Raw genomic sequence first — 25,790 nt, 5'->3', positions numbered from 1 at the left:
TCCAAGGCAGTTATGACTGTCTTATTTTAAGGCAATCCTCTGTATGAGGTTTATGAGAAGGAGGAAGATAACTTCTAGAAAACAAAGCTACTTTCTGCAATCATGGCCAATGGCACCAATTCAAATATTCTTTGTGTCATCGTGTTATGCTTGACTGAATGAGAGAATGGCTTAATAGTGCGCCTTCATATTCCCTTTCCTGGCCACCATCAGAGGCTGAACCAGACTATTCGCAACCTTGGTTCCCTATTTAACCCTGAGATGAGTTTCCTACCCCACATCCTCTCCTCTGAAAGGCTGCCTACTTCCATCTTCATCACATCATCCAGTTCAGCCCCTGTTTCAATCCATTTGTTGTTGAAACGTGCATTCATGCCTTTGACTCAAGACTGAACTATTCCAATGTTCTATTGGCCAGCCTTCCATCCACCATTAGCTTGAGCTCATCCAAAACTCTGTTCTCCATAAGGGCATTTAAATGGTCATTGGATAGACATATGGATGAAAATGGAATAGTGTAGGTCAGATGGTTTCACAGGTCGGCGCAACATCGAGGGCCGAAGGGCCTGTACTGCGCTGTAATGTTCTAATAATAACCCTCACCAATTCCTGCTCACGTATAACCCCTGTGCTCGCTGACCAAGATTGGTTCCTGGTGTTTGCTTTATAGCTTTCTCCCTCCTTATTTCTGTAATCTCCACCAGCCCTTTAACCTTCTGAAAACCTAGTGCTTCTCTAACTCTGGCCATGCATCCCTCACTCCCTTCAGCCCACCATTGACAGCTATGCCTTTGGTCATCTATGCCCTTAAGTCTGGAGATCCCTCCTTAAACATCATTGTTTCTCTGTCTTCCTCTCCTCCTTTAAGACCCATCATAAAACCCATCTCTTTAGCCAAGCTTTTGGTCACCTCTCCTAATAATGCTTTGTTGGCTCATATTCAATTTTCCCTCATACCTCTGTGAAATGCCTTGGATGATTCTTTTCTACATTGAAGGCACTATAAAAATGTTTGTTGTTTTTGTTTTAGACTGACTGTAACACATTTTCCTTTCAAAGATTACTGCAGCTTTTGAAGACAAAAACAAGCTGCAGTAACATCAGAGAAAGCACTCGCAAGCAGCGACTCCCAGTTACTGGCGGTTTTCCTGTCAGGATGAATGAGGCAAGAAATCACAGTTAGTGCAGGAATGGCTACATGCATATTGGTAGGGATACCAGCTCTGGTTTGATATATTCCTGGAGATTTGATCACATGATATTCAATCACATGGCATTCGATCATGTGCCACTGCTCATGTGATGCTTACTTGCATGACTTCTGATCGCATGACATTTGCCCACTGTTTGAAAATGTTATTGTATTTATTTCAGTTGAGTGTCTTAGTATCACCAAGTAGTTTATATATAAACTATTTCTTTGATGTTTCTACAGTATTGATCATAATGAGAAACACCAATGATTCAACAAAAACATCATCGATATAAGTAACTTGTAACCCAAGTTTCTGTACAGTTTTATAACTTCTACGACATACACCATGTTATAAAAATAATAAATAAAACCAAAGCAAACCCCTTTTCAATTCACTGACTCCCACACCCCACCACTGAAGCTCAATCCTCAAAGAGAAGCACCAAAGCTGCCTGACTCCCAGAACAAAACACATTATACAACACCGCACCTCACAGGCCAACATGAGCTCTCCCTCCCTACAATTTTTGTTGTTCTGTCTCTCTCCCTCCCCAGTTTGTGTTTCTGTCTAACCACTTCCCCCTCCCCATCCTCACAAGTTGCTTTGCCAGGACTCGGGGAGTTTCCAGACAATTTTCTTTAGCCCCAATGCCATCATCCTCACAACTGGTAAGGAAGCAGTGTGTTACCGAGTCACTGGCCAATCTGCAAGACTCAGGCAATGCAGTTTGATTGCAAACCCCTACAGTCAGGGTGCTGAGCATGCTGCAAGCCATGGATGCAAGCAATGTTTCTCCCAAGTCACCCACAACAGCACTCGGAAAATCAAATGCCCGTTGTGGTAGACTCCCGCTAAAAGCAGGAAGGTTGGAAACCCTACATATCAGGCATGTGCACTGTCCACTATGCAAGTAAAAATCCACCCAGAGTGGTGTCAGCAGTGGCAGAAAGTATTGGTAAATCGAGAAATGTACTCCTTCTGTTCATGGCTTTCCCCCTCCTTATTTCTGTAACAACCTCCAGCCTTTGAACCTTCTGAAAACTTGTGTTCCTTTAACTCTGGCCTTGTGAACTGAGGATAGCAGTCCCCACTCCTCCAGTAATTTACAAGTTACAACCCATTATTGTTGAATCGGATCACACCTGAGCTGTCAGGAGAAGCATTTCCAATTGCAACAAGATGAACTTGTTTGCTTGGAACCTGCAGTTTCAAGATCCTGAGACCACTTCCATTCAAATGAATTTTGTCATCTGGCAACACCCCAGCCATGACCACACAAAGCACATAGTTACCAAGCAACCACAGACATATGAAGAACAGAAGAAGCCAGTTATCTTGTTTTAACACTGCTTTAGAAGTGAAGATAATGTAATAATTCTGATTTTCAAAAACTGTCCATGTTGTTGAAGGGTCCTGTCACTTTTAATGATCATGTTGTACTATTTGAGAGTTTCACATGCATTGACAAATCTCAAATCAGTTACATAAGCTTTGAGCAGAGGACCTTGAGTATTAGAGTTGATGGATGGTTTTACAGATGACACACATGAATTTAAATTTAATACGCCAATCTCCTGAGTCCAGGATTCCCTCGATATTTTCAGTGTAATCTTTTATTTATCATGAAATTTCTGGAGGAATTACACAAATTGGAACGATGCACCACTGCAGTAGCAATTTAACTCTTTTTCAATGCAATACCTTCAATTAAGCAACATTGTTCATCTGAAATCATGATTGGTGATTGTCCTTACGCTGATGCGGATCTGTCTTCATTTTGACATTGTGCTCTTGTGGTATTGTTGTGCTAATAAATGCTCAGGTTTATGAAGTGAATCATTTGTATAGCACATTTACTGGCAGTAGCACCTGGAGAGTAGAGCATGAGGCAGGGACTATGAATGTCACGAGGTATTATCCAGGTTTATCGACCACGCTCTGGAAGTGGTTCAAGAGTTCACCTACCTAGGCTCAACTATCACCAGTAACCTGTCTCTAGATGCAGAAATCAACAAGCGCATGGGAAAGGCTTCCACTGCTATGTCCAGACTGGCCAAGAAAGTGTGGGAAAATGGCGCACTGACACGGAACACAAAAGTCTGAGTGTATCAAGCCTGTGTCCTCAGTACCTTGCTCTATGGCAGCGAGGCCTGGACAACGTATGTCAGCCAAGAGCGACGTCTCAATTCATTCCATCTTCGCTGCCTCCGGAGAATACTTGGCATCAGGTGGCAGGACCATATCTCCAACACAGAAGTCCTCGAGGCGGCCAACGTCCCCAGCTTGTACACACTACTGAGTCAGCGGCGCTTGAGATGGCTTGGCCATGTGAGCCGCATGGAAGTTGGCAGGATCCCCAAAGACACGTTGTACAGCGAGCTTGTCACTGGTATCAGACCCACCGGCCGTCCATGTCTCCGCTTTAAAGACATCTGCAAATGCGACATGAAGTCCTGTGACATTGATCACAAGTTGTGGGAGTCAGTTGCCAGCGTTCGCCGGAGCTGGCGGACAGCCATAAAGGCGGGGCTAAAGTGTGGCGAGTCGAAGAGACTTAGCAGTTGGCAGGAAAAAAGACAGAGGCGCAAGGGGAGAGCCAACTGTGTAACAGCCCCGACAAACAAATTTTTCTGCAGCACCTGTGGAAGAGTCTGTCACTCTAGAATTGGCCTGTATAGCCACTCCAGGCACTGCTCCACGCACCACTGACCACCTCCAGGCGCGTATCCATTGTCTCTCGAGATAAGGAGGCCAAAGAAAAAAAAAATTTTTCATATGAAAATAACAATGCTGGGGGTTCAAGCTCCACTCTGAGACTGAGCATATAATACAAACTGACAGCTAAGGAAATGCTGCATTATCAGAGTTGCTGTCCTTCAATTAAGATATAAAACTGAGGCCTGTTGTTGTAATTCAGGTGGATTTTAACAACCCCATAGCACTGTTTGAAACAGAAAATAGGGAGGTCCCCTGGTTGTTGGCAAGCATTCTTCCCTCAACCAACATCAAGAAAAATAGATTAACTGATCATCCATCCTCACTGATGTTTGGGGATCCTGTTGTGCGTAAAATGGGTTTCGCTATTGCAAAATGGACACTGTACTTCCCGCCCAGAGGCCAATTGAGGCCCTTAAGTGGCCAATCACTAGCCACTTAAGAGCTTCTTTTTGCCGACGCTGAGGGCTTCCGCCTTGCGGGGAGGTCACCCAGTAAAACAAGGCGGCCTGCCTGTGGGTTTGGGGTGGGGGAGCCTCCTCTATGGGCAATCTGTGGCCCCCGGCAGCAAATCACCCACCCTCAACCCCTCGCCACCGGCCAGAGCTTGCTGGACTGGCCCCAACGATCCCACCTTGCTTAGTTGGGGTCGGGGGCTCCAGCGCTGGGCCTGGTCCCAGGCCTGGTGTAGTACCTGCAGTGGCTACCGCTCCCGGTGATGCTGCCGATGCAACTAAGTTGCTAGCCCGCTGATTGGCCAGCAGCTCTGGGAGGCGGGGTCCCCATCCTTAAAGGGACGGGGACCATGGTGCTGGGTAGTTAATTGCCTGAGCAGCATTGAATTGCATCGGGCATGCGGGGGTGGGGGTGGGGGTTAGGGGGGGGGTTGCTCCGAAGGGTTGAGGTAGGGTTCCCGTCGCCTTTTCGGCCTATTGTCAGGATCCCTGCCAGCTCCACTAAATTCAGGCCATTGTACGTGAAGCACTACAAGATATTTCTGAGACATTAATAAATGTAGTATGTAAATACAAATCTTTCTTTCACTTATAAAGCCAGCAATGGTAAAGACTGAAAAGTACACTTGCGGACACATGATACTGTTAATTATTACACAGGGGTTTATGAAACATGACATAATTCCTAAGCAATTGGCAGTGATAGCTCAGCCCATAAAATCTGCTGTATTTTACCATTGATAATTCACACAAGCAGAGTTCTAACAGCTGCAGAAAGCTTTTCTAAAATTGTAATTCCTTTGTCGCGACAGAGAAAACTTTTTTGCCTCACTTTAGCATTAAGCTATTTTTCAATTTTTGAAATGCTTTATTTAAAGTGGTGCTGTTACCCTTTCAAGGTGTTTACAGACGTGACCTGAAAATTGTGTTACCATAACTTAATGCCAGGAAAGTCTGAGCTGCACCAGGTGCAATTTTTGTCAACAACTGTGCTGTGCTTTTTGTAGGAATTGTTTTAAATCTTTAAGTATTAATTCAAAAAAAAAATCAGTAGCTACACTTCATTTATTTGCAAGCCTGGTAAAATGATTTCATTGTCATTTTACTCGGTCAATAGTGAGAGTCCATTAAGAAACAAATGGAATTAATTTAGAAAGTGCATGTGGGTGCAATGCTTTCTAATTCTACACTACAGGGATAGGGCAGAAATCCATATCATGACATAATTGATCTCAAATAAGATAAAGGGACTCCAATAGATGATTTTATTTAAAAAATATTACTTTCAAAATGTCTGTAAGATGACACTATACATAACTTTTCAAGTGGCATAAAATTCCTCAAAGTACTCAGTGGGTTAACAAAGTATTTGGAAGCACAACACTGAAAGCTATTCAGACACGTCAGTGCTATGTAAGGTCTGCTGTATATTAATTAGGATACTGGAAGAATTTGATAGAACAAGAGGAGGAAATCTGTGACAAAGTTTTACTTTCTCTTAAGAAACTCAGGAGAAATACCATTTAGTGTTCCACAGAAACTTCAGTACTAGCACTGTATTTTGCACTCTAGGCCACCATTTACATACCTAGTTTGTCTGGTGAGTGTAAAAATAGCCAGGCAGTGCCTGAATTGGGAATGGTTGGAGTTTGCTGCCAACTGTGTGGCGTTTCTAGCTCTTTCAGAGTTGGGTGGCCAGCAGCGTGTGTGAGGAGTGGTTGAGGGCAGCAGAGCAGCAGTGACCATCTGGATTACTTGTGCTTGTTTGGAGAGCCTGGTGGCTGGAGTCCTTCACACGGGTAACTGTTGACAGGGGATTGCTATGGGCAATGCATCACTTTGCCATTCTTGTCATACAGACAAGGGTATTCAGAGGCGTACGGAGTGGCGGAACATAGACACATACCCTGACTATTACTCTGATTTAAGCAAAGAACCCGAGGCACTGGTGAGTCTTGAGTGAATGAAATCTGAAGAGTCATATTTAAAGAATGACCCTGCTATAGAATATGAGTTTGAATTAAATAAATGACACATGACTCTTAGAGACTGATACTATAATCCTCTATAACAGGAATTGCACTATATCTGTGCTCATAGGAAGCTAGAAACTCACCTCATTTTGTTGTGACATCTCCTGTGATTATAGAGTTGTCTGGTTTCTGATTTTGTAGATGTAATGAAAAGTGCACATTCTGTAATTAAATGTTATTGCTGGTATTCGGTAAACATCAGGCACTGTGAACAACCATGATTATTAAAAATGGAAACTTCCTATAATACTAACTTAATTAGTTTTGGATGCTGCCCAGCTTTGTGTCACTGACAGTGGTTTTGGATCAGCTTGCTCGGCAGAGGTGTTGCTTGATGGTTGGTGAATTGCAGAAATGTTATATTGTAAACGTTTTCAAACAAATCTTAAAAAATCTTATTCACAACATAGACTGTTACATTGTAATTTTGGGAGAGCGTTGTACTCGTTTATTAAATTAGTGGAGAAAAGCAAGTGCACAAGGCAAGGGCAACCAGTCCCATTGACTTTAAGCTGTTGTGACAGCTGGATCTTGTGAACTGAATGTCACTTGCTAAAAATAAAAATATTGATTGGGATGACCAACGGAGGCAGGGGTGAATGGTGTATCAGCTTGGTTGGATTTTTTTTTATCTCAAAGTTTATTTTGTTTAAAACTTAACATTTTTAACCATGACACTAATATTTTTAACACATTATTATGAGTGCACTTTGTGAAACTTCTTTGTGTGACATTTTCATGTCTGCTCTCTGCAGAGCATGGCTTTGATTAAATGCAAACCTTTTGATGTAAGAGTGCAGCACTATTATCAGACTTAGCATCTTCTGCACTAACTCCAAAGTAATAAAAGCCCACTCTCCCTTTCTAGCTTAAGCTCCTTATCGAATGTAATATTCATTTGTACTCTTGGCACGATTGATATTTAACCTCGGAATAGAATTGTTGCTTCATGCTTGTGGAATCAGAATTGTGAATCCATGTGCAGACTGTCACTTTACAGTCTGAAGCAATGGTCCTCAAGGACCATTGAGGTTGCACCAAAAGCCACATTTCAGTCGGATCAGTTGAGTCACAGTGATGATGGTGAGGTCTAAGGGATCACATAATATCATAATTTATTCTTATTGTCGAACATCTGCTAGAAGAAGAGCCTCTGTTACAACAGTAGGGTTAGGGGCTGCTGCTCAACTCCAAGTCATAAACTTATTAGAATTATAGATCCTGTGGAATTTTTGGCTGAGACCAAATTTTTAGACCAGTCGATAATAAATCTGATGGTGGCTATTGGCGAAAATCTCAAATTGCTGCACACATATCTCTGCTTTAGCTATTAGCCATATATAAGGGAGGGGATAATGAAATATCATGCTATTGACAGTCTAGCATTCACCAGTATCTATGAAATGGTAAAGTACTCTCCCTTTTACAAATCTAATTCTGTTTGTGCAAATACCACACAACCAAGAATAGAACAGAATTCATCACATCGTTACAAGAAGTATTTGGGCCCTAATCTGATTATAGGATGAATGAATAAGGAAACAGACTTAAATGAAATACTTTTTAGGCGTGCCTGTTCGAAACCCCTAAGTATTTGAGACGTGACCCGTTTTGACATTTGCAGTATATTTTACATCCTGTATTATGCAACAAAAATCATATATGAAATTGGGATAATGACTGTCCAGGAGTGTCGTTATGCTACAGATTGGTGTCTATAGAATATGCTCCAAAGCAGTGCCCAAGGACAAAATAACTCTATACATGGATGCTCACATGCATGTGCTTAGCGACAGTTTAAATTTTCATGTAAGAAAAGCGCCAGTGGGAGTATTGCTTCTCTCCTAACATTAAAAAACATTGAAAAGAAAGTTTAAAATGGTTGCAAGATGTTTGATGGATACAGGAGCCAGTGTGAAGCCAAAGTGATGTAACATAAACTGTGAGGAGAGTTTCTTTAACTTTAGTGCATTCAGTAGATAATTGGCTTGATTTCCGAGCTGTACTGTACTTTCGTACTAATGTGCATCTGAAACCGCCTCGTGTCAACATAAAATGATAATGTAAATGTACAATTGTGGAATGATCTTTTGTGCTAACTGAAGCTGAAGAAGCTGATAAGTTTTTTTTTCACGAGCAAAAACGCTTGCTCGCCATAATGAAGATTTCTTCTGGGTGTCATGTCCAAAAAATTGCAAATAGAATTACACATAATGCAAAAAGGAAATCTTGTCATGATTAGGTGAAAGGTAAAGTGCTAGGGCAGGAACAAAAAGTTTTATTTTTACTTAAATGTTTGACTTTGGACAAGGGAGTCAGACTATTCAAGGGCTTGAGCATCATAACCAAATCTAATCTTATCCAAAACTACAATAATTATACTACTCATACATTATATTATCACATTTTTGTTGATGTCAAGTGCTTCCAGCAACTTCTGAATAAAAGTATTTGTTTCACTTTGGTGAAAATCTAACAGCAGCATACCACATTTGAGATCAGCTTGTTTGCTTTGTTTTACTACAGTTTGTGGGTTGCAAGTCATATTCAACATGTGTTAAATATTCCAGTTTCATGTTCCTAATTGAATAATTTAGCATAGCAATGAATCTCTGAATGAAGTAAGGCTTGTTTGAGGTGATTTTTATCTTGCATTTCAGATGGAAAGAGTTAACAAGCTCCTTTTTGTTTTGCTATGCACTGTTTTGCAAATTACCTCAGGCCAGTGTATTGCATTATTCTAAGCTAATATCTCACCATTTGTACTTTACTTATGACTTTGGAATTCCACACGTCTCAAAGGTACATGTCTATACTAATTTTACTGCAGTTTTCTCCCTTATCGCTGCTTTCCTGAAGGTGCTGACTAATATTGGAGTAATGTTCCATAGTAGACCTCCAACAGCTTTGCTAAGAGGCCATTCTATAGGCCTGGGTTGATAATATGCTGGTTGGCAGATCCCATCTTCACCTAATTCCCTTCTTTCTTCCACTGCACAGGTACAAAGGCCATTTGTAACTCCCCACTACAGGTTCATACAACCACAAATCAGGAATAGAATTTGGAACTAGGTGGCACATTTACCCACAGAGTCACAGAGGGAGGTAAACTATTTTTTGACTGCATCTTCAAAGAGAAATAACATTGTATGAGCATTAAGGCCCCCAAAATACTTTGAACTTCTTGTAAATGTGTGCCATAACTCCTGTGGAAATTCAGTCAAGGGCCCAGATCTGTTAGGACTTGTTTTGCCCAAACATGGTCTTCACATCAGAGGAGGCAGGGTATATTATAAGGATCACAATGATGGGAGTTCTTACTTCCTTCCTCAATAAGATTTGGTGTAAGTGGCCAGTATTACAATTATATAAGGTTTACCAGTCTCTTGAACAGGACTGAGTGGCCCAACCAGTTGGCTTTCCACAATCGGAGGACCTGGCCCCAGTGTAAGCAGTCTGTGTGGGATGGCAGATGTCTAAGATGCAATATTACGGTCATGGATGCCAATCATGCCGATGCAAATTAGGTGCCCTCCTCTTAATACCACAAACACAGGAGGGCATTAATGGACACTATCCTGCCATAAATGCCTGATCTTGAATTTTGAGTCTAGCTAACTTAATGAATAACTTCTTTACACAATGCCTTGAGACATTTCATTCCTTTTTTAAACAAAGGGGCCAATTTTCATCTAGAGCGTAGATTAGGCAGGCAGTGCACAGAGCTATTGCGCCACCTACGTGCTCACACTAGCAGGAGGTCCAAACCAATTCCATAGCTGGGTCTAATCTGCAAGATTTAGGTGAACTACGAGCACTGAAGCAACAGCACACGAATAAGGGGGTTGGAACCTGGCGAATTCTCTGTGGATCCAAGAATTAAACGAAAGGGTGGGAACCAGGATGGGGTGAGAGCATGGGGTGGATTGAGAGGCAGCAGTGTGCCAAAAGGCTTATGTAGGGCTAGAAGGAGCATTCGTGGCCCCACAAAAATCTTTTTCGAAAAGAAAATGTATCCAACTGCTTCAGGACTGGTCTCTTTAAGGACCGCCGGTTAGCTCATTACCACTGTATAGTGCACACTCTGTCATATACAATAATGGTGTCAGGATCCTACAACTACCTAGGATTCCAATTTTAAATATTGAAATAATGCTCTCACTTTGTTCAAAGAGGATTCTGACCACCCATTTCAACGCTCACTTGAAAATTGAGTTGATCAGGATTTGGGTGGCCAATGAGTGGAGACTTAAGAAAAGATTCATGTGCTGATGGCCCTGACTTTCAGATTGAATGGGATTGTAATCAGGCAACAATTTCCTCCAAAGTTTAGTGTGAAAAGCAGGAGCACTTTGATCTACTTGCATGAAATTGTTGCAAATTCCTCCACACTCTGCTGTAACACTGACATAGGCCTGAATTATATCAGCACGTCGTGCTCCACGGCACTGCGTTTCCAACACGGAGGGGGCAGAGCGGCTGCCCCCGATGACATAGATGGGTCTGCATCCCCGGCAACGGTGCCACTGCGCACGCTCCAGCGCCATTTTTAAAGGGCTGTAAACCCTTAGGAGAAATTTTAATTTTTAAAGGAATATTGTAAAGGATTATTTAATAAAAATTCAATACATAATGGAGGCCCTTTCCCATCCCCCCAATGTTTTTTTACAGGACATTAGCAGAAAAAGAAACTTTGGGCTGAATTTTACCAGCCCCTTGACACCGCGGGTCACAGCGCGGACCTTGGCCGGGCCCCTCCATCGCTTGGCAGCGGGCCCTTCATCTCCATATGCAGATGGCCACTAAATATATGCAAAATAACTTACCTGCTCTCCCACGCTGATTTTACGGCCTCCGTTTGGCCTTCACGCGCCTTCGGAACTCCGCATGGAGTTCCGAGATGAGAACCTGGTGGGGAGGGAGGAGTAATAAAAATTTCAGGGTGGGAGGGGTGGGGAAGCGGGGAACACAGATTTAATTGGTTATGTGAATGGTGCAAAGGGGTTAGAGGCCAGATGTTAGAAGTTTGGGGGGTAAGTACGGGTATTCGAGAAATCAATTCATGATCATTTCGTGCAATGAAATGACCATTGTGTGTGGAGGAGGGGTGTGGTGTTGGGGAAGGGCTTCCATTACTTATCTTTCTATTTAGTAACAGTCACTTATGTTTTGCCTTTAAACACTAAATTGAATTGTAAGGTCTTAAAACCCTTTAAAAATGGCACCGGCGCCTGCGTGGTGGCGCCAGGCGCTGTTGCTGGGGACGCGGAGGCGGGGGCTCCTTGGTGGTCGCTAAATGTGGGCACCCTGCTGAGTCTGCGGCGATGCCCAGATAAAATTCAGCCCTTTATTACCAACCTGCACTTTCACCCCCAACTTCTTTACATTTGCCCTTCAACTCCTTCCCACCATCCCCATATCCAATAAAAATTGTTTTCCCCGCACCTCACCCCCCCGCCCCCCCCGAAAATTTTATTCCTCTCCCCTCCCCACCAAGTTCTCGCCTTGGAACTCTGTGCAGAGTTCTGAAGGCGCGTGGAGCACGAATGGCGGCCGTAAAATCGGCGTGGGATGGCCGCTGCCTGCAGGTAAGTACATTTACATCTTATTAACATTAATTTGCATATGGAGATGAAGGGCCCGCCGCTAGGCGGCTGGGGGGCTGCACCGAGGTCCCCCCGCCACCGGTAATATGTGGCAGGCCCTTCTCTACAGTAAAGTGGTAATAAGTTTGCAACCTCAATTTTAGTCAATGATTTCTCAAATATTGATGTTTGCTACTGGATGAAACTAGATCGCATGGTTGGTTTACGTACTGTACAGATATAAATTTCAGTAATGAGAACAATAAACTTTGAAACTTGTCTCACTAAAAGTAAATCATTTCCATACATTTTTGTTAATCAGTGTTTCCCTTTACATATTTACAAATATTTAAAAGTGCAAAGCTATTTACTATTTTACATAAAAAAGGACAGCCAAGCATAATCAGAGCATAATAAAGGATATTCAGTGATTAACTATCAAATACATTTTTAACCCATACTATTTCACAACAACCTTTCCTCTATCCACTATTTATATATTAATATTTAAGCAACATTATTTGAGTTAATGAGGATGAATATACGGGAAGGACATGTTAATAAGCTAACAGTTTCCCATAAATTGGGAACTCTTGCAGCTTTAAGTTCCAAAGTGTTCTACTTAAGTACACAAAAGAAGATCATTAGGGGGACAAACTGTCCTGGCATTACGATATACATTCACCTTGTTGAATGTGCAGTGACATTTTACAACTCACATGCTACCTAATTATAGATGATCTGCATCATTTTATACCTCATGCCTTAACCTGGGGGTGAAGTGTGTTGGTGATGTGAGTGGCATGAAGCTTCAATAGATGTGGTAGAAACAAGGTCAGGAAGATGGTCCTTGTGTGAACAATACTTTATGCTTGTAGCTGCCAACACATTTCTAGGGACCTCTGCAAAATATTGCGTATCCTGAATGTGCAGTCCCAGGTACCTACAGCACATTGAGATACACTTTTGGGGGGCGTTTGTAAATATTAACAAGCTCCCAGGAGCCTACTGTACTAACTTGCAAATTATTGACTTCAATGGAAAATAAAACCAGGCAGAATGTAAAACAGAAAGCAGATCTGATCCAGTGAGTTTCCAACATGGCAGGCTAGGTTCCAGACAACCCCACAATATCAATTACTTAAAGGAAGAAAGCATTTTTGTAGCAGAAAATATCTTGTATTAGTATACAGAAAAAAAAGAAATAAAGTGCTAATAAGTCAACAAATACAGAAAAAAGTAGAATTCAGAATTATAGGACCATGAGATACAACTGGTCCCAGACAGATGGGAATCAGATAACACCCCCTAAACTTGCACCCCACCCCCTGCCCCGCCCCACCACCCAGGGTTTGCTTGTAGTCTGCTGAGAATTCACAAATCCAAACTTGAAATCCAACAATCTAAATAGAAAGCGCTCAATAAGTTCTGTAAAATTGTTTCTTATTTCTAAACTACAGAGAACTGTTGCAAAGATTGTAAATCAGAGTGATTCGAGATGTAAAACACATTGTTTCCCTTTATGCCATTATGTGAGCATGTGAGTTTCCAAATTTAAACTTCTAAATGAAATGGACCCAATATCTTCATTATTCAGTGGGATCAAAACCTGTTAAATGTGCATTCCACTCACTCCCTGCACGTTTGATGCATTGAGGGAAGGATAATCTCTGTTGTTTCTTTTATTTAAATAAGTAATATTATTCAATAGCCAGTGTCCTGCAGCAGATCAGCTACAGTCATAGTAACTACCTTGGTCTCATTGGACCAGTTGTGGCAATTTGACTAGATTGTTTAATGGTTCACAGTCCTGTGACAGAATGCTCCTTCTAAGAGTGGATGAGAAAAACTTGCCAGGACTATTCTGTCCACATAGAAGCATCGAGCTTACTGGTCAATCACAACTGACAATGACAGCATCCTTGGAGAAGGTAAAGTCTATATTGCTGTCCTGGCTGATCGACAAAACATGGTGCCAGGAGACAGCAATAGGGATTCCTGTCAAAACAAATAAGGAGAAAGGTGATTTTAAAAAAAAGTAATGTCATGTACCATGCTTTAAATGCACCTATCCTTGCTATAAATGCTTTGAAGTAACGTTAGATGATTTTTTTTATTTATAGTCATGAGAAGTTTACAACACATTGCATTCTCCTTAAACTTCCTTGTAGAAGTGCTAAGAATAGCAATCTGACTGCATTTTGTAGATTCCTTCAGGAACCCGGCATCTCTGGTATCCAGTTTTCCCCACCAGTTTCCACAGGGACTCATTTCAGCAGGTGTACCATTCCCCTGGCTAGCAGAAATGGGGTCAACCCAGGAGCTCCAGGCCTGGCTCATGAAACAAATACCCAAAGATGTTAAAAATCTTTGGTCTATTATCAGCTCCCTTATAAAGTTTGGGTTGTTCTCCAAGTAGTGCAGAAACTCACAACCATTATTTCAATTATGTAACCTTTCCTTGACCCTGCAAACTTTAAAAATTAGCAGAGGACAGATTCTGCTATTTCCAAGGGTCAAATTTTTTTTGGGGGGTGGGGGGCCTTCAGTTTTAAGATAGAAAATAATTCCTGTCCTGTCTCAAGGGGGCTGGAATTATGTTAGTTATATAAAGCTCTGGTTAGACCCAAATTAGATTACCGTGTTCTGTTCTGGACACCACACCACAGGAAGGATATATTGGCCTTGGAAGAGATGCCACACAGATTATGACGGGGTTAAAAAAAATTACATTTTGAGGATAGGTTGCATAGACTTGGCTTGTATTCCCTTGAATACAGAAGATGAAGAGGTGATCTAAAATGATTAACGACGTCGAAAGAGAAGTTAGGGAGAAACTATTTCCTGTGGGGCGTTATCCAGAACAAAGGGATATAATCTTAAGATTAGAGCAGTCAGGAGTGATGTCAAGAAACGCTTCTTCACACAAGGGCAGTGAAAATCTGAAACACTCCACCACAAAACTGTTAAAGCTAGATAAATTGAACTGAGATTGATACATTTTTGTTAGCCTAGGGTATTAAGGGTTCCCGAACCAGGATTGAATGGTGGAACAGTTTCAACAGGCTGAATGGCCTTCTCCTGTTCCTATGTTCTTATATTAATGATGGTGATGCTGGTGTGAAAATGATTAAAGTTTTCATATGTCATTATTTTGTTCACTATTTTAATGCAGGTACTAACTTGTTTATGTTAAATGGGTAAACCCCCTGCTAAAATAGTGAACAAAGGTATGTGAGTCCTCTAATATCAGCAAAATTAATTTCTAGGCTAATATTATTGACTTGTAGGAAATGGAGATATTCTAGGCAAAATTAGAAAAACTGTCATTACCAATAGCTTTGACTTTTGTTATATGACGTGGCTTCTCTTCCCGCTCCTGCCCCTCAAGAATCCCCTAAGGATCTATCCTTGGCCCCCTCCCTATCTTGAAGACTGAGATGAGGAGAAACTTCTTCATTCAAAGGATTGTGAATCTTTGGAATTCGCTACCCCAGGGGGATGCTCAGTTGTATATTCAAGACTGAGATTGATAGATTTTTGGATACTAAGGGAGTCAAGGGATCTTTGGATGGTGCGGGAAGGTAGCTTTGAGGTAGAAAATCAATCATGATCTTATTAAATGGTAGAGCAGGCTTGAAGGGCTGAATGGCCTACTCTTGCTCTTATTATTTATATTCATATATCTGAGGCTGAACCAGACTGTTCACAACCCTGGTGCCACATTTATTCCTGAGATGAGTTTCCGACTGCATATCTGCTCTATCACCAAGACCGCCTACTTCCACCTCTGTAACAGCACCCATCTTCGTCCTGCCTCAACTCATCTGCTGCTGAAATCCCAATTCAAGCCTTTGTTACTTCTAGGCTGACATCCTCTGTAGTGCTGAGAGAGTGCTGTAATGTCGGAGTTGCTGTTATTCATGCCTTTGTTAACTCTAGACTGACATTAGTGCAGTACTGAGGGAATGCAGCATTGTTGGAGATGCCATCTTTCAGATGAGACATTAAACTGAGGCCCTGACTGCCTTCTCAGATGGATGCAAAAGATCCCATGGCACTATTTTGAAGAAGAGCATGAGAGTTATCCCTGGTGTCCTGCTCAATATGTATCCCTCAATCAACATCACAAAAACAGATTATCTGGCCATTTTCTCATTGATGTTTGTAGGAGCTTGCTGTACACAAATTGGCTGCCATGTTTCCTACATTACAATAGTGATTAGACTTCAAAAGTAATTCATTGGCTGTAAAGCACTTTGAGATGTCCAGTGGTCATGAAAGGCGCTATATAAATGCGTCTTTTTTGTTTCTTTTTAGACATGACTATTCCAATGCTTTCCTGGCTGGTCTCCCATCTGCCACACTTCGTAAACTTGAGTTCAGCCAAAACTCTGCTGCCCATATCCTAACTCTCACCAAGTCCTGTTTACCCAACATCCCTGTGCTTGTTGATCTGCACTGGCTTCTGGTCCAGCAACCCCTCAATTATATCCCACCAGGGCCTCGCCCCCTCCATATCTCTGTAACGTCCTCCAACTTACAATTGTTGGAGATTCAGGTGTTCTTCCTCTCACCTCAAAAAAACAACCCTCCGCCCTATTCTTGCAAATTACCACCCCATATCCAACTTTCCTTTCCTCTCCAAAGTCCTTGAACGTGTTGTCACCTCCCAAAACCCTGCCCATCTTTTTGAATCCCTCCACAGGTTTCTGCCCTTGTCACAGTACTGAAGCTGCTCTTATCAAAATCACAAATGACATTCTATGTGACAATGACAAAGGTAAACTATACCTTCTTATCCTTTTCGACTTGTCTGCAGCCTTTGACATAGTTCACCACACCATCCTCCTCCAAAACCTCTCCACTGTCATCAGCTGGGTGGGACTACTCTCACCTGGTTCCATTCTTATCTATCTTATCGTAGCCAGCGTATCTCCAGCAATGGCTTCTCTTCCTGCTCCCAGACTGTTATCTCTGGTGTCCACCAAGAATCTATCTTTGGCCCCTCCTCTTTCCCTCTACATGCTGTTCCTTGGTGACATCATCCGAAAGCACAGAGTTAGTTTTCACATGTACACCGACAACACCCAGCTCTACCTCACCACCACCTCTCTCGACTCCTCTACTATTGCCAAATTATCAGACTGCTTATCCAACATTCAGTACTAGATGAGCAGAAATTTGCTCCAATTAAATGTTGCGAAGACTGAAGCCATTGTTTTCGATCCTCATTCCAATTCCGTTCCCTAGCTACCAGCTCCATCCCTTTCCCTGGCAACAGTCTAAGTCTAAACCAGTCTGCTTGTACTATGAGCTCATGACCACATATTTGCACCATCACTAAGATTACCTATTTCAACCTCCGTAACATCGCCCAACTTCACTCTTGTCTCAACTCATCTTCTGCTGAAACCCTCATTCATGCCTTTTTACCTCTAGACTTGACTATTCCAGCGCACTCCTGGCTGGTCTGCCACATTCTGCCCTCCATAAACCTGAGGTCATCCAAAACTCTGCTGCCTGTGACTTCACTTGCACCAAGTCCGGTTCATCAACATCACAAAATCAACATCACAAAAACAGATTATCACATTGCTGTTTGTGGGAGTTTGCTGTGAGCAAATTGGCTGTTGCATCTCCTATATTACAACACTTCAAAAGTACTGCATTGGCTGTAAAACACTTTGAGACATCTGGTGGTTGTGAAAAGTGCAATATAAATGCAAGTCTTTTTTCTTTCTTTCGCCTATCACCCCTGAGCTCGTTGATCTTTAAAATTTGCATTGTTGTTTTCAAAGCCCGCCATGTATTCTCCTCCAGCCCCACAACCCTCTGAGATATCTGGGCTCATCTAATTCTGGCTTCTTGAGCATTCCCTGTTTTAATCACTCCACCATTGGTGGCCACACCTTCGGTTGCCTAGTACCTAAGCTCTGAAATTTCCTCCCTACAGCTCTCTGCCTCTCTGCCTTCCTTTCCTCCTTCAAGACACTGCTTAAAACCTACCTCTTTGGCCAAGCTTTTGGTCATTTTACCTAATATCTCCTTATGTGGCTCAGTGTCAAATTTTGTTTTATAATGCTCCTATAAAACTTTGCCTTCCCTGCAGATATGGAAGGAGTCTACTTGCACATTAGGTCAGACGACAAGCTGTACAATCTATCAAGGCTGAAAGCGAAGACAGAAACACAACACGTCCTAATCAGAGAATTCCTCTACACTGATGATGCTGTGCTAGTTGCTGACATGGAAACTCAGCTACAGTGACTGTCTCTCCCATGCCTGTGACTTGTTCTCCTTGACTATAAGTGTCAAGAAAACAGTGGTCATGGGACAAAGTCTCTGCCCCGATCACATTAAAAAACACCCCACTGGAAGTGGTTAGCAAATTTTGCTACCTTGGTTCCACGATGACAGACAATCTGTCCCTTGATGCAGAGCTCGATACATGCATAGGGAAAACAGCTACCACCTTTGCTGAAGCGCACATGGGATAACAAACACCAAGCTGACCCTCAGGACCAAGCTGATGCTTTATAAGGCCTGTGTTCTCAGCACCTTGCTGCATGGTAGTGAAAAATGGGCGACTTACAGCCAGCAGGAAAAGAAGCTCAATAATTTCTATCTTCACTGTCTGCAGCGCATTATGGGTATATCCTGACAGGACAAAATCACAAATGTGGCAGTCCTTTCAAAGGCAGAGCTCTCAAGTGTATTGGCACTAATCAAACAGAGGTGGCTTCAGTGGATCAGACACATCTGCGGGATGCAAGATGGTCGCATAACCAAGGACCTTCTGTATGTTGAAGTAGCCGGGGCCAGACGACCAGTGGGGCACCCAAAGCTCCGCTTCAAGGATGGCTTGCAAGCGTGACATGAAGGCCCTAAATTTCGACTGTTGCACCTGGGAGTCACTAGCTGGAGAAAGAGGGAAAAGTCGACACATCTTGTGAACTGGTGTGCATTACCACGACGACCAGTTGTTATAGCAGCTTGGCAACAAGCGCCAACATCAAAAACAACAACTCACAGCGTCACTTCGTAGCTTCATGTTCAGCATTTGTGGCAAAACTTGCCTCTCAAGGATTGGTCTCCACAGCCATCAGCAAAGGTAAACCAAGAGAAGACACCCCACCTAAATGGATTGTTTGCTGTGTTTCCATTATCTTTTGTGGATGGAAAGATGCCAACCAATGCTCCTGTGAAGTGCCTTGGAACGTTTTATTATGTTAAAGGCACTATCCAAGTATAAGTTGTTGTTGTTGAGATCTCTGCCTTCCTTCAATTCTGGCTTCTTGTGCATTGCTGATTTTAATCCCAATAGCAGCAGTGCTTTTAGCTGCCTAGGCCCTAAACTCTGGAATCCCTTCCCTAAACATTTTCTCCTCTCTTTGCCTCTCTCTTCCTTTAAGAGGCTCCTTAAAACCTAGCTCTTTGACTAAGTGAGTTCATTATGTGGCTCGGTGGCAACATTTCTTTTGATAACATTCCTGTGAAACGCATTGGGGCATTTTACTACGTTAAAAGCATTATATAACTGGAAGTTGTTGTTGCATGAGAATTAAGATGACAATCCTGAAGAAAGCTAGCAGCTATTCTGAAACATCTTTCCATACAGGTCGCAATCTTGCTTTGAATCAAATCAGCAATGATACAGAACATTATTTTCACTGTGCACATTGCGTTGTTTTATAAATAAAACATAAAAAGCAGAAAGAACTGGATTCCTATGCAGAGATATCTACAATTTGATGACCAGGCTTGAGATGTTCATGTGTGATACTCATCCAAGTGATATGCTTAAAAGAGTCTTATGATTATAAAAGAGGAAATAAGGTAATGCTGACATTTAGAAAGATGGGCAGAAAATATCTACTGTCAAGGCAATTAACCTATTTGTGTTTGCTCATTTTGGGAGTTTCTGGTAAGCAATTCTGAATTGTGACAGATTTGTAAAGAAATCTGTTTCATAGACAGTTGCTGTTTACTGTTGCTTTGCACTAAAAAACTTTGATGAGCTCTATTACAAACCTTGATATCATAGCTGAATCTTTTATATTTGTACCCTGCAATAGGAACCTGTTTATAAAATACCATTACCAAGCACATAGAATTACATCTAAGTTGCACACAGAAACAGGACACTCAGCAAAATCAGTCTTTTAATGTTTATGAGCATCAACCCTAATCCTAAATGACCACTCAGAACCCATATTCATTTTCCCCTTTGAACCACGGGCAACAGAGTTTTGGATGAGTTAAAATTTATGGAAGGCATAGCATGGGTGATTGGCTGCGAGAGCGTTAGGATCTTAGGATAGTCAAGTCTGGAGGTGACAAAGACTTTCAGTGGCAGATGGAATATTACAAGCTGGAAGTAGCCATTATTTCTGATGGAGAGGATATGGGGTCACAGACTCAGCAGAGGGTTGGCTAGGATGTTGAGGTTCTGAATAATTTGTTTCAAATTGAGCTAGTGGCTGGGCAGGGGATGAAATTGGTAGTGAGGATACAGAGTTTGTGGTGGACTGGAAGATGACAGCTTCAGCCTTCCCAATATTTAGCTGTATGAAAATTGTGGCTCATCCGATACTCTATGTTCAATAGCCATTCGAGAGAGGTGGTGGAGATGAGGAGCTGAAGAGCTCAATGTTGTCAGCATACATGTAGAAGCTGCAGATGATGTTGCCAAGGAACAACATGTAGATGAGAAAGAGGTGGGAGCCAAGGATGGATCTTTGGGACTCCTAATGTGATACTGAGATGGAAAGCAGAGCCAATGCTAGAAATGCTTTGGCTATGATTGAGAATTTGAGGAAGACAAGAAGGAATAATGCAGCATGGTCACAGTCACAGATATAATTATTTGTGAACAGCATAGATTAATATCTAATCTCTCTGTCTATGTTACATTGCAGTGACACTGATCATTATTTGCTGATTACTCTTTTCTTAATCGTGAATTAAGTTTTTTTTTCAAAGTATGCATTTGTTATTTATTACTAACCTCCACTGTTGTGGTTTCAAAGTGCCATTCAAACAACCTGAAATCCTTCTGAGTATATTACAGAGTATACCACTGTATTATCCAGTCAAATAAAACAATTCATTTCAGTCAGCCTTGGTAGTCTGGCATCTTCCACACTCTCCCACTGCATTCATGCAGATATAAATTTGAAAGTGGAAGACAATTAAGTGGCAAAAGCAGTAAATCAAAAAAAGATGAGTCCTTACGTTATATAATAAAGGATTCCTTCCAGTCTGCAGCAGATTCTGAGGCAGTAACAGATCCTGAGATTGAAATGACATTGACAGGCTGCTCAAGCTTCAGTCTTGTGATTTTTTTTCTATTCGAGCTCTTAATGTGTTCACTTGCCTTGTTACACACTGCAGACTGTATACAAAAGACTTGATTTGTATAGTGCCTTTCATGACCGTAATCTGCACAAATGGTATGCCCAATATATACTGCAATATATTGCTGCCATCTTTTATCTCAGAAAATATAAAAGCCCTTCCATGACAAAGTCTCAAAGTGCTTTACAGACAATGAAGTACTTTCGAAGTGTAATCACTGCTGTAATGTCGGAAACATAACAGCCAATTTGCACACAGCAAACTCCCACAAACAGCAAGGTGATAATGATCAAATAATCTGTTTTTGTGATGTTGATTCAGGTATAAATATTGGCCAGGATGATGGGGTCTAATTCTCCTGCTCTTCTTTGAAATAATGCCTTGGGGTCTTTTATGTCCACCTGAGAGGGCAGGCGGGTCTCCGTTTATGTCTCATCCAAAAGGCAGCACCTCTGACAATACAGCACTCCCCCTACTGTACTGGCGTGCTGGCCTTGATGTTTTGTGATCAAATCCTGGAATGGGGCTTGAATCACAAGATTTTCACTTAGACACAAGTGCACTACCCACCGAGCCATAGCTGTCACCAGAAACCTGTTCTGTAATGACCATAACTAGTTATTGGGTCTCCTCAATTATGTTCTTGAGGATATTGTGTACTGAAGTAGAGGAGTAAAATTCATTTAATTTTATTTCATTTTGTCATAGGAAGGCTTTTATATTCTCTGAGATAAAAGATGGCAGCAATATACTTTGGCATATCTCGGGGCATACCATTTGTGGAGAATACAGCCAGGAGTTTCTGCTTAGTTACGCTGTTTTTTCCAGCACAATAAGGGACAAAACCTGTGCAAAAGATCACAGAATTTTAAGTGGAAGTTACGTTCGGTACGAATTGACTTTTCGGGATCTTTTGCACTAGTTTAAAAAAGAAATTGCATTAGCTGGCCCCAATCACAAAACTGGTCATGCCCCCAGATTGAAATAATCACCATTGCAAGTTTCTGCAAATTATGTTTGTTCGTGGCCTTCATGGAGTCTCTTCAAATGAATCTGGTTCTTTTGGATGTAAGGACATGAATGGGAACACTTTTAAAGCTTTTGATTATAATTCTTTTTAATTTATTAAGAAACTTGACTACTGTATCCCAGTATTTTTTTGCAGACAGAAAGAACATCTACACACATTGTGCCTGTTTCAGCGATACATTATATGTGACAGCCATTAGCTGGTTCATTCCTCAGGGCAATGCCTTGACCAATTAGAGTCAAGCTGCCTGGTTTAAATTTCAAACAAAGCTTGGCAGTTAACTGTCAGTCACCATAAGCTGGTGCATTCACCATGGCAATACCTTTACCAATCAGAGTCCACTTGCCAACCAATCAGCACTCTCTTCTCATATAATATAAATTTGTTGCTTCTCTTACATTGGTATTCTTATGAATTGTCCTGATGAGTGCAAGACAAAAAGCTTCAACAAAATGTCGCTGTTTTCAGCAATATATTTGGGCATCATGGCTAGGCTAACATTTATTGCCCATTCCTAATTGCCCTTGGTGGTGAGCTGCTTCTTGAACTGCTGCAGTCCTTGGGGTGTCGGAACACCCACAGTGCTGTTAGGAAGGGAGTTCCAGGAGGTGTTATGAAAGTGCTTCTATTTTAAAATATTTTTTGAGGACTCATGTTTTAGAATTGTGGAAATGGATGCATTTGGAGGACTGAAGAGATTCAATAGATGTTGGACTTTTTTTTTTAAAAGGCCACTGGAAAGACTTCGGGACTTTGTTTAAAAACATACTTACTGGAAGTCACATGTCTTCAGCTACGTAAACAGCAGGTGCCTTCTGAGTATGGGAGTTGATAACAGAGAAGTGACATGTCAAGACTTATGGTGGTCAAGAGTTCGTTTTGTTTTGATTCAGTTCGGTTGGCAGCCTGCTGAGAGAAGCACCCAGCTCATCCTTTCTCCACATCTCTGAGAAACCCTGAGAATCCAGGGCTGAATTTTACCATAGTGCTGCACTTCGCGGTGGTGCACTCTGCTGGCAGTGTGCATCCCACGCAGATGCACTGTCCCTAAGACCCCCGTGATATTATGCATGGGGCCTCGTTTAAATAGAGAGAGCGGAGCGGCTGCCCCCAATGACGTAGAGGGGGTGGTTTTCGTGTCCCTGACAATGGCATCTGGCGCCACTGCGCAGGCATGGCACCATTTTTAAAGGGCTTTAAGCCCTTAACACAGATTTCAATTTATAAAGGCACATTCGTGCTGATTTTTATTAAATAAACACTGATGTTATGGAGGCCCATCCCCAACCCTCCACAATGGTCTTTTAATTGGCCTTCATTGACAAAAAGCACTTTATTCCCTACCGAACTTTCCTTCCCACCTTCAATCATTTGCCCTTCAACCCCTTCCCACCATTCACACAACCAATAAAAATTGATTTCCCTGCTTCCCCACCTCTCCCGCCTTGAAAATTTTATTCCTCCCCCCCTTCCCACCAGGTTCTTGCTTCAGAACTCTGTACAGAGTTCCAAAGGCGCGCAAAGCACGAATGGTGCCCGTAAATGGAGTGGGATGGCCACTGCCTGCAGGTAAGTTTATTTGCATCTAATTAATGTTAATCTACATATTTAGATGAAGGCCTCCCCGCCAACAGTAATATGCAGCAGATCCTTCGCGACGTCGTGGGTCGAGGCGGGCACTCCCCACAGAATTTTACCTGCCCCCATGACGCAACCCATGGCATCAATGGACTAGTAAAATTCAGCCCCCAGCGTGTGATAGCTGAAACTCCTGATGCTGCATTTCTCCTGGAAAGTCTGCCAGACTAATCCTTGGCATCGCCAGAAGAGAACTGCTTCAAAAACATCTCAGTGACAGCTCTATACGCGTATTTACATTCCATATCTCATCCTTTTCCTTCAAGGATTAACAAGTATTTGGCTGAAAGTTTTTTTTGTAAAGTGATCTCTGCAGAGAAAACTTCTTTATTTTTTTTTTAACCGTGTGTGTGTGTGTGTGTATATATGTGTCGATGTTGGGCTAAGTTAGAAGGGAACTTTTATTTTTTAATCTGTGTATTAATGCTTTGCATCTTTACTGAATATGTCTTGTTTTATAATAAATTGATAATTTTGTTATTTATTAAATAAATCTTCTTGGTGAATTTTGTTCTGAAATAAAAATAGAGTATCTAATTGGCTGTATTGGTGACTGGGTAAACATTTAAATACATGTTGTGATCTGTGGAGAAGTGGAACGATAGAAAGACAGTGCACTCTTCCTGCCTTGTTCGTAACAGTATATCTACACTTTAGTGAATGTCTGGGTTTGGTCGAATACAATAAACATAGTGCGTTGTGAACCATATTTTGGTGTCAGAATGGAACTGCGTAAGATGCATGGAATAAAAAAAACTGAAAAACTGTTAGTAACCGATATTTAAGGGTTGTGAAAGATAATTTGCACAGTGCACCATTTAATAAACATAAATAAGATCTGATTCTTCTATTATATTTGATTATATCTTTAATAGACAAACAGATAACAGTACTGTCACTAAACCTTTTCTGGTTAGGGCTTTCCTGTCTAAAAGAGTGTAATGGAAATGTGTATCTAATTTCTGATGCCTGTGGAAATTATTAGGGAGTCTGATCGATTTATCATCAACAGCCTTCATGCAATGGGAACTACTTCCTACCAATGTAAGTTCTGGTTTGTAGAGTTTCTTCTTGTGTTTCCTATTTTCAGTAGGAAAATCATCACTGCATCTTGCATCTGAAATTGTTCAGCCTTGAGTTGAGTTTATCTGCTTGAAATAAGACACTGTAACTCTCGCCTTTGAAATTGACATTAGTGCAAATAGCAAACGGTTGTCATTTTTAGCTGGTATAAGCAACTGTCATTTTTAAATGTGGGCATTTTAAGCGGTGGGGTTTGTATTATCAAAGAAATTTGATGGGAATTTTATCATCTGATCCTACACCGATGGAATTTGAAGATTACAATTTTTAATGGTCTCTAAACTGTCTTTTACATCAGTATCTGCACAAATTGCTATGCAGTATTAAAACAAATTTAAAACAAATCACCCATCTTTGCATGAACCCTGTTCAACAGTGCCTATATTAACCACTTTTCAAAATGTGTTGCTCTCACTTGCTATGCATCGAAGCTTTGCTTTGCTTAAAACTTCAGTTGTTTTATAGTTTAACCTTTACTATCGTTAAAGTAACCTACTTGAACAGTCAATTTTTCATGCAAAAAAAATTAATGTGTTAATTTCATTAATACCCTTTGTCAACCTCCTGGATATAAAACAATCAATACTCCTATATTCTAGTTCAATTTTCTTCAATACCTTTACTCCCTGGTAGTTTTATCTAGTACATTACTTCAGTTCATCTAATATTTTCCTTTTCTACCATTCAATTCAGCT

The 25,790-nt window shown here is 41.5% G+C and overlaps 1 protein-coding gene across 10 annotated transcripts in view; it reads left to right on the top strand.

Moving 5' to 3' along the window:
• The window catches only part of ank2b (ankyrin 2b, neuronal), an 802,067-nt gene that overhangs the window by 355,732 nt on the left and 420,545 nt on the right, over positions 1–25,790 (top strand). For 6 of the 10 annotated variants that reach the window (XM_068039668.1, XM_068039686.1, XM_068039650.1 and 3 more), the window contains exon 1: positions 6,134–6,314. The exons of 2 other annotated variants lie outside the window; for them this stretch is intronic. In XM_068039668.1, the coding sequence (XP_067895769.1) occupies positions 6,189–6,314 (126 nt within the window). In that variant the 5' untranslated portion in view covers positions 6,134–6,188. Of the gene's footprint in view, positions 1–6,132; positions 6,315–25,790 lie in introns of those variants that run through there. 2 more of the 10 variants (XM_068039625.1, XM_068039695.1) reach the window with 2 other exon arrangements.

The sequence above is a fragment of the Heterodontus francisci genome, chromosome 1, assembly GCF_036365525.1.
Source record: "Heterodontus francisci isolate sHetFra1 chromosome 1, sHetFra1.hap1, whole genome shotgun sequence".
In the NCBI taxonomy this organism is placed as follows: domain Eukaryota; kingdom Metazoa; phylum Chordata; class Chondrichthyes; order Heterodontiformes; family Heterodontidae; genus Heterodontus; species Heterodontus francisci.
Note: the sequence above shows the minus strand (reverse complement) of the source record. Positions and strands in the feature narration are given on the sequence as shown.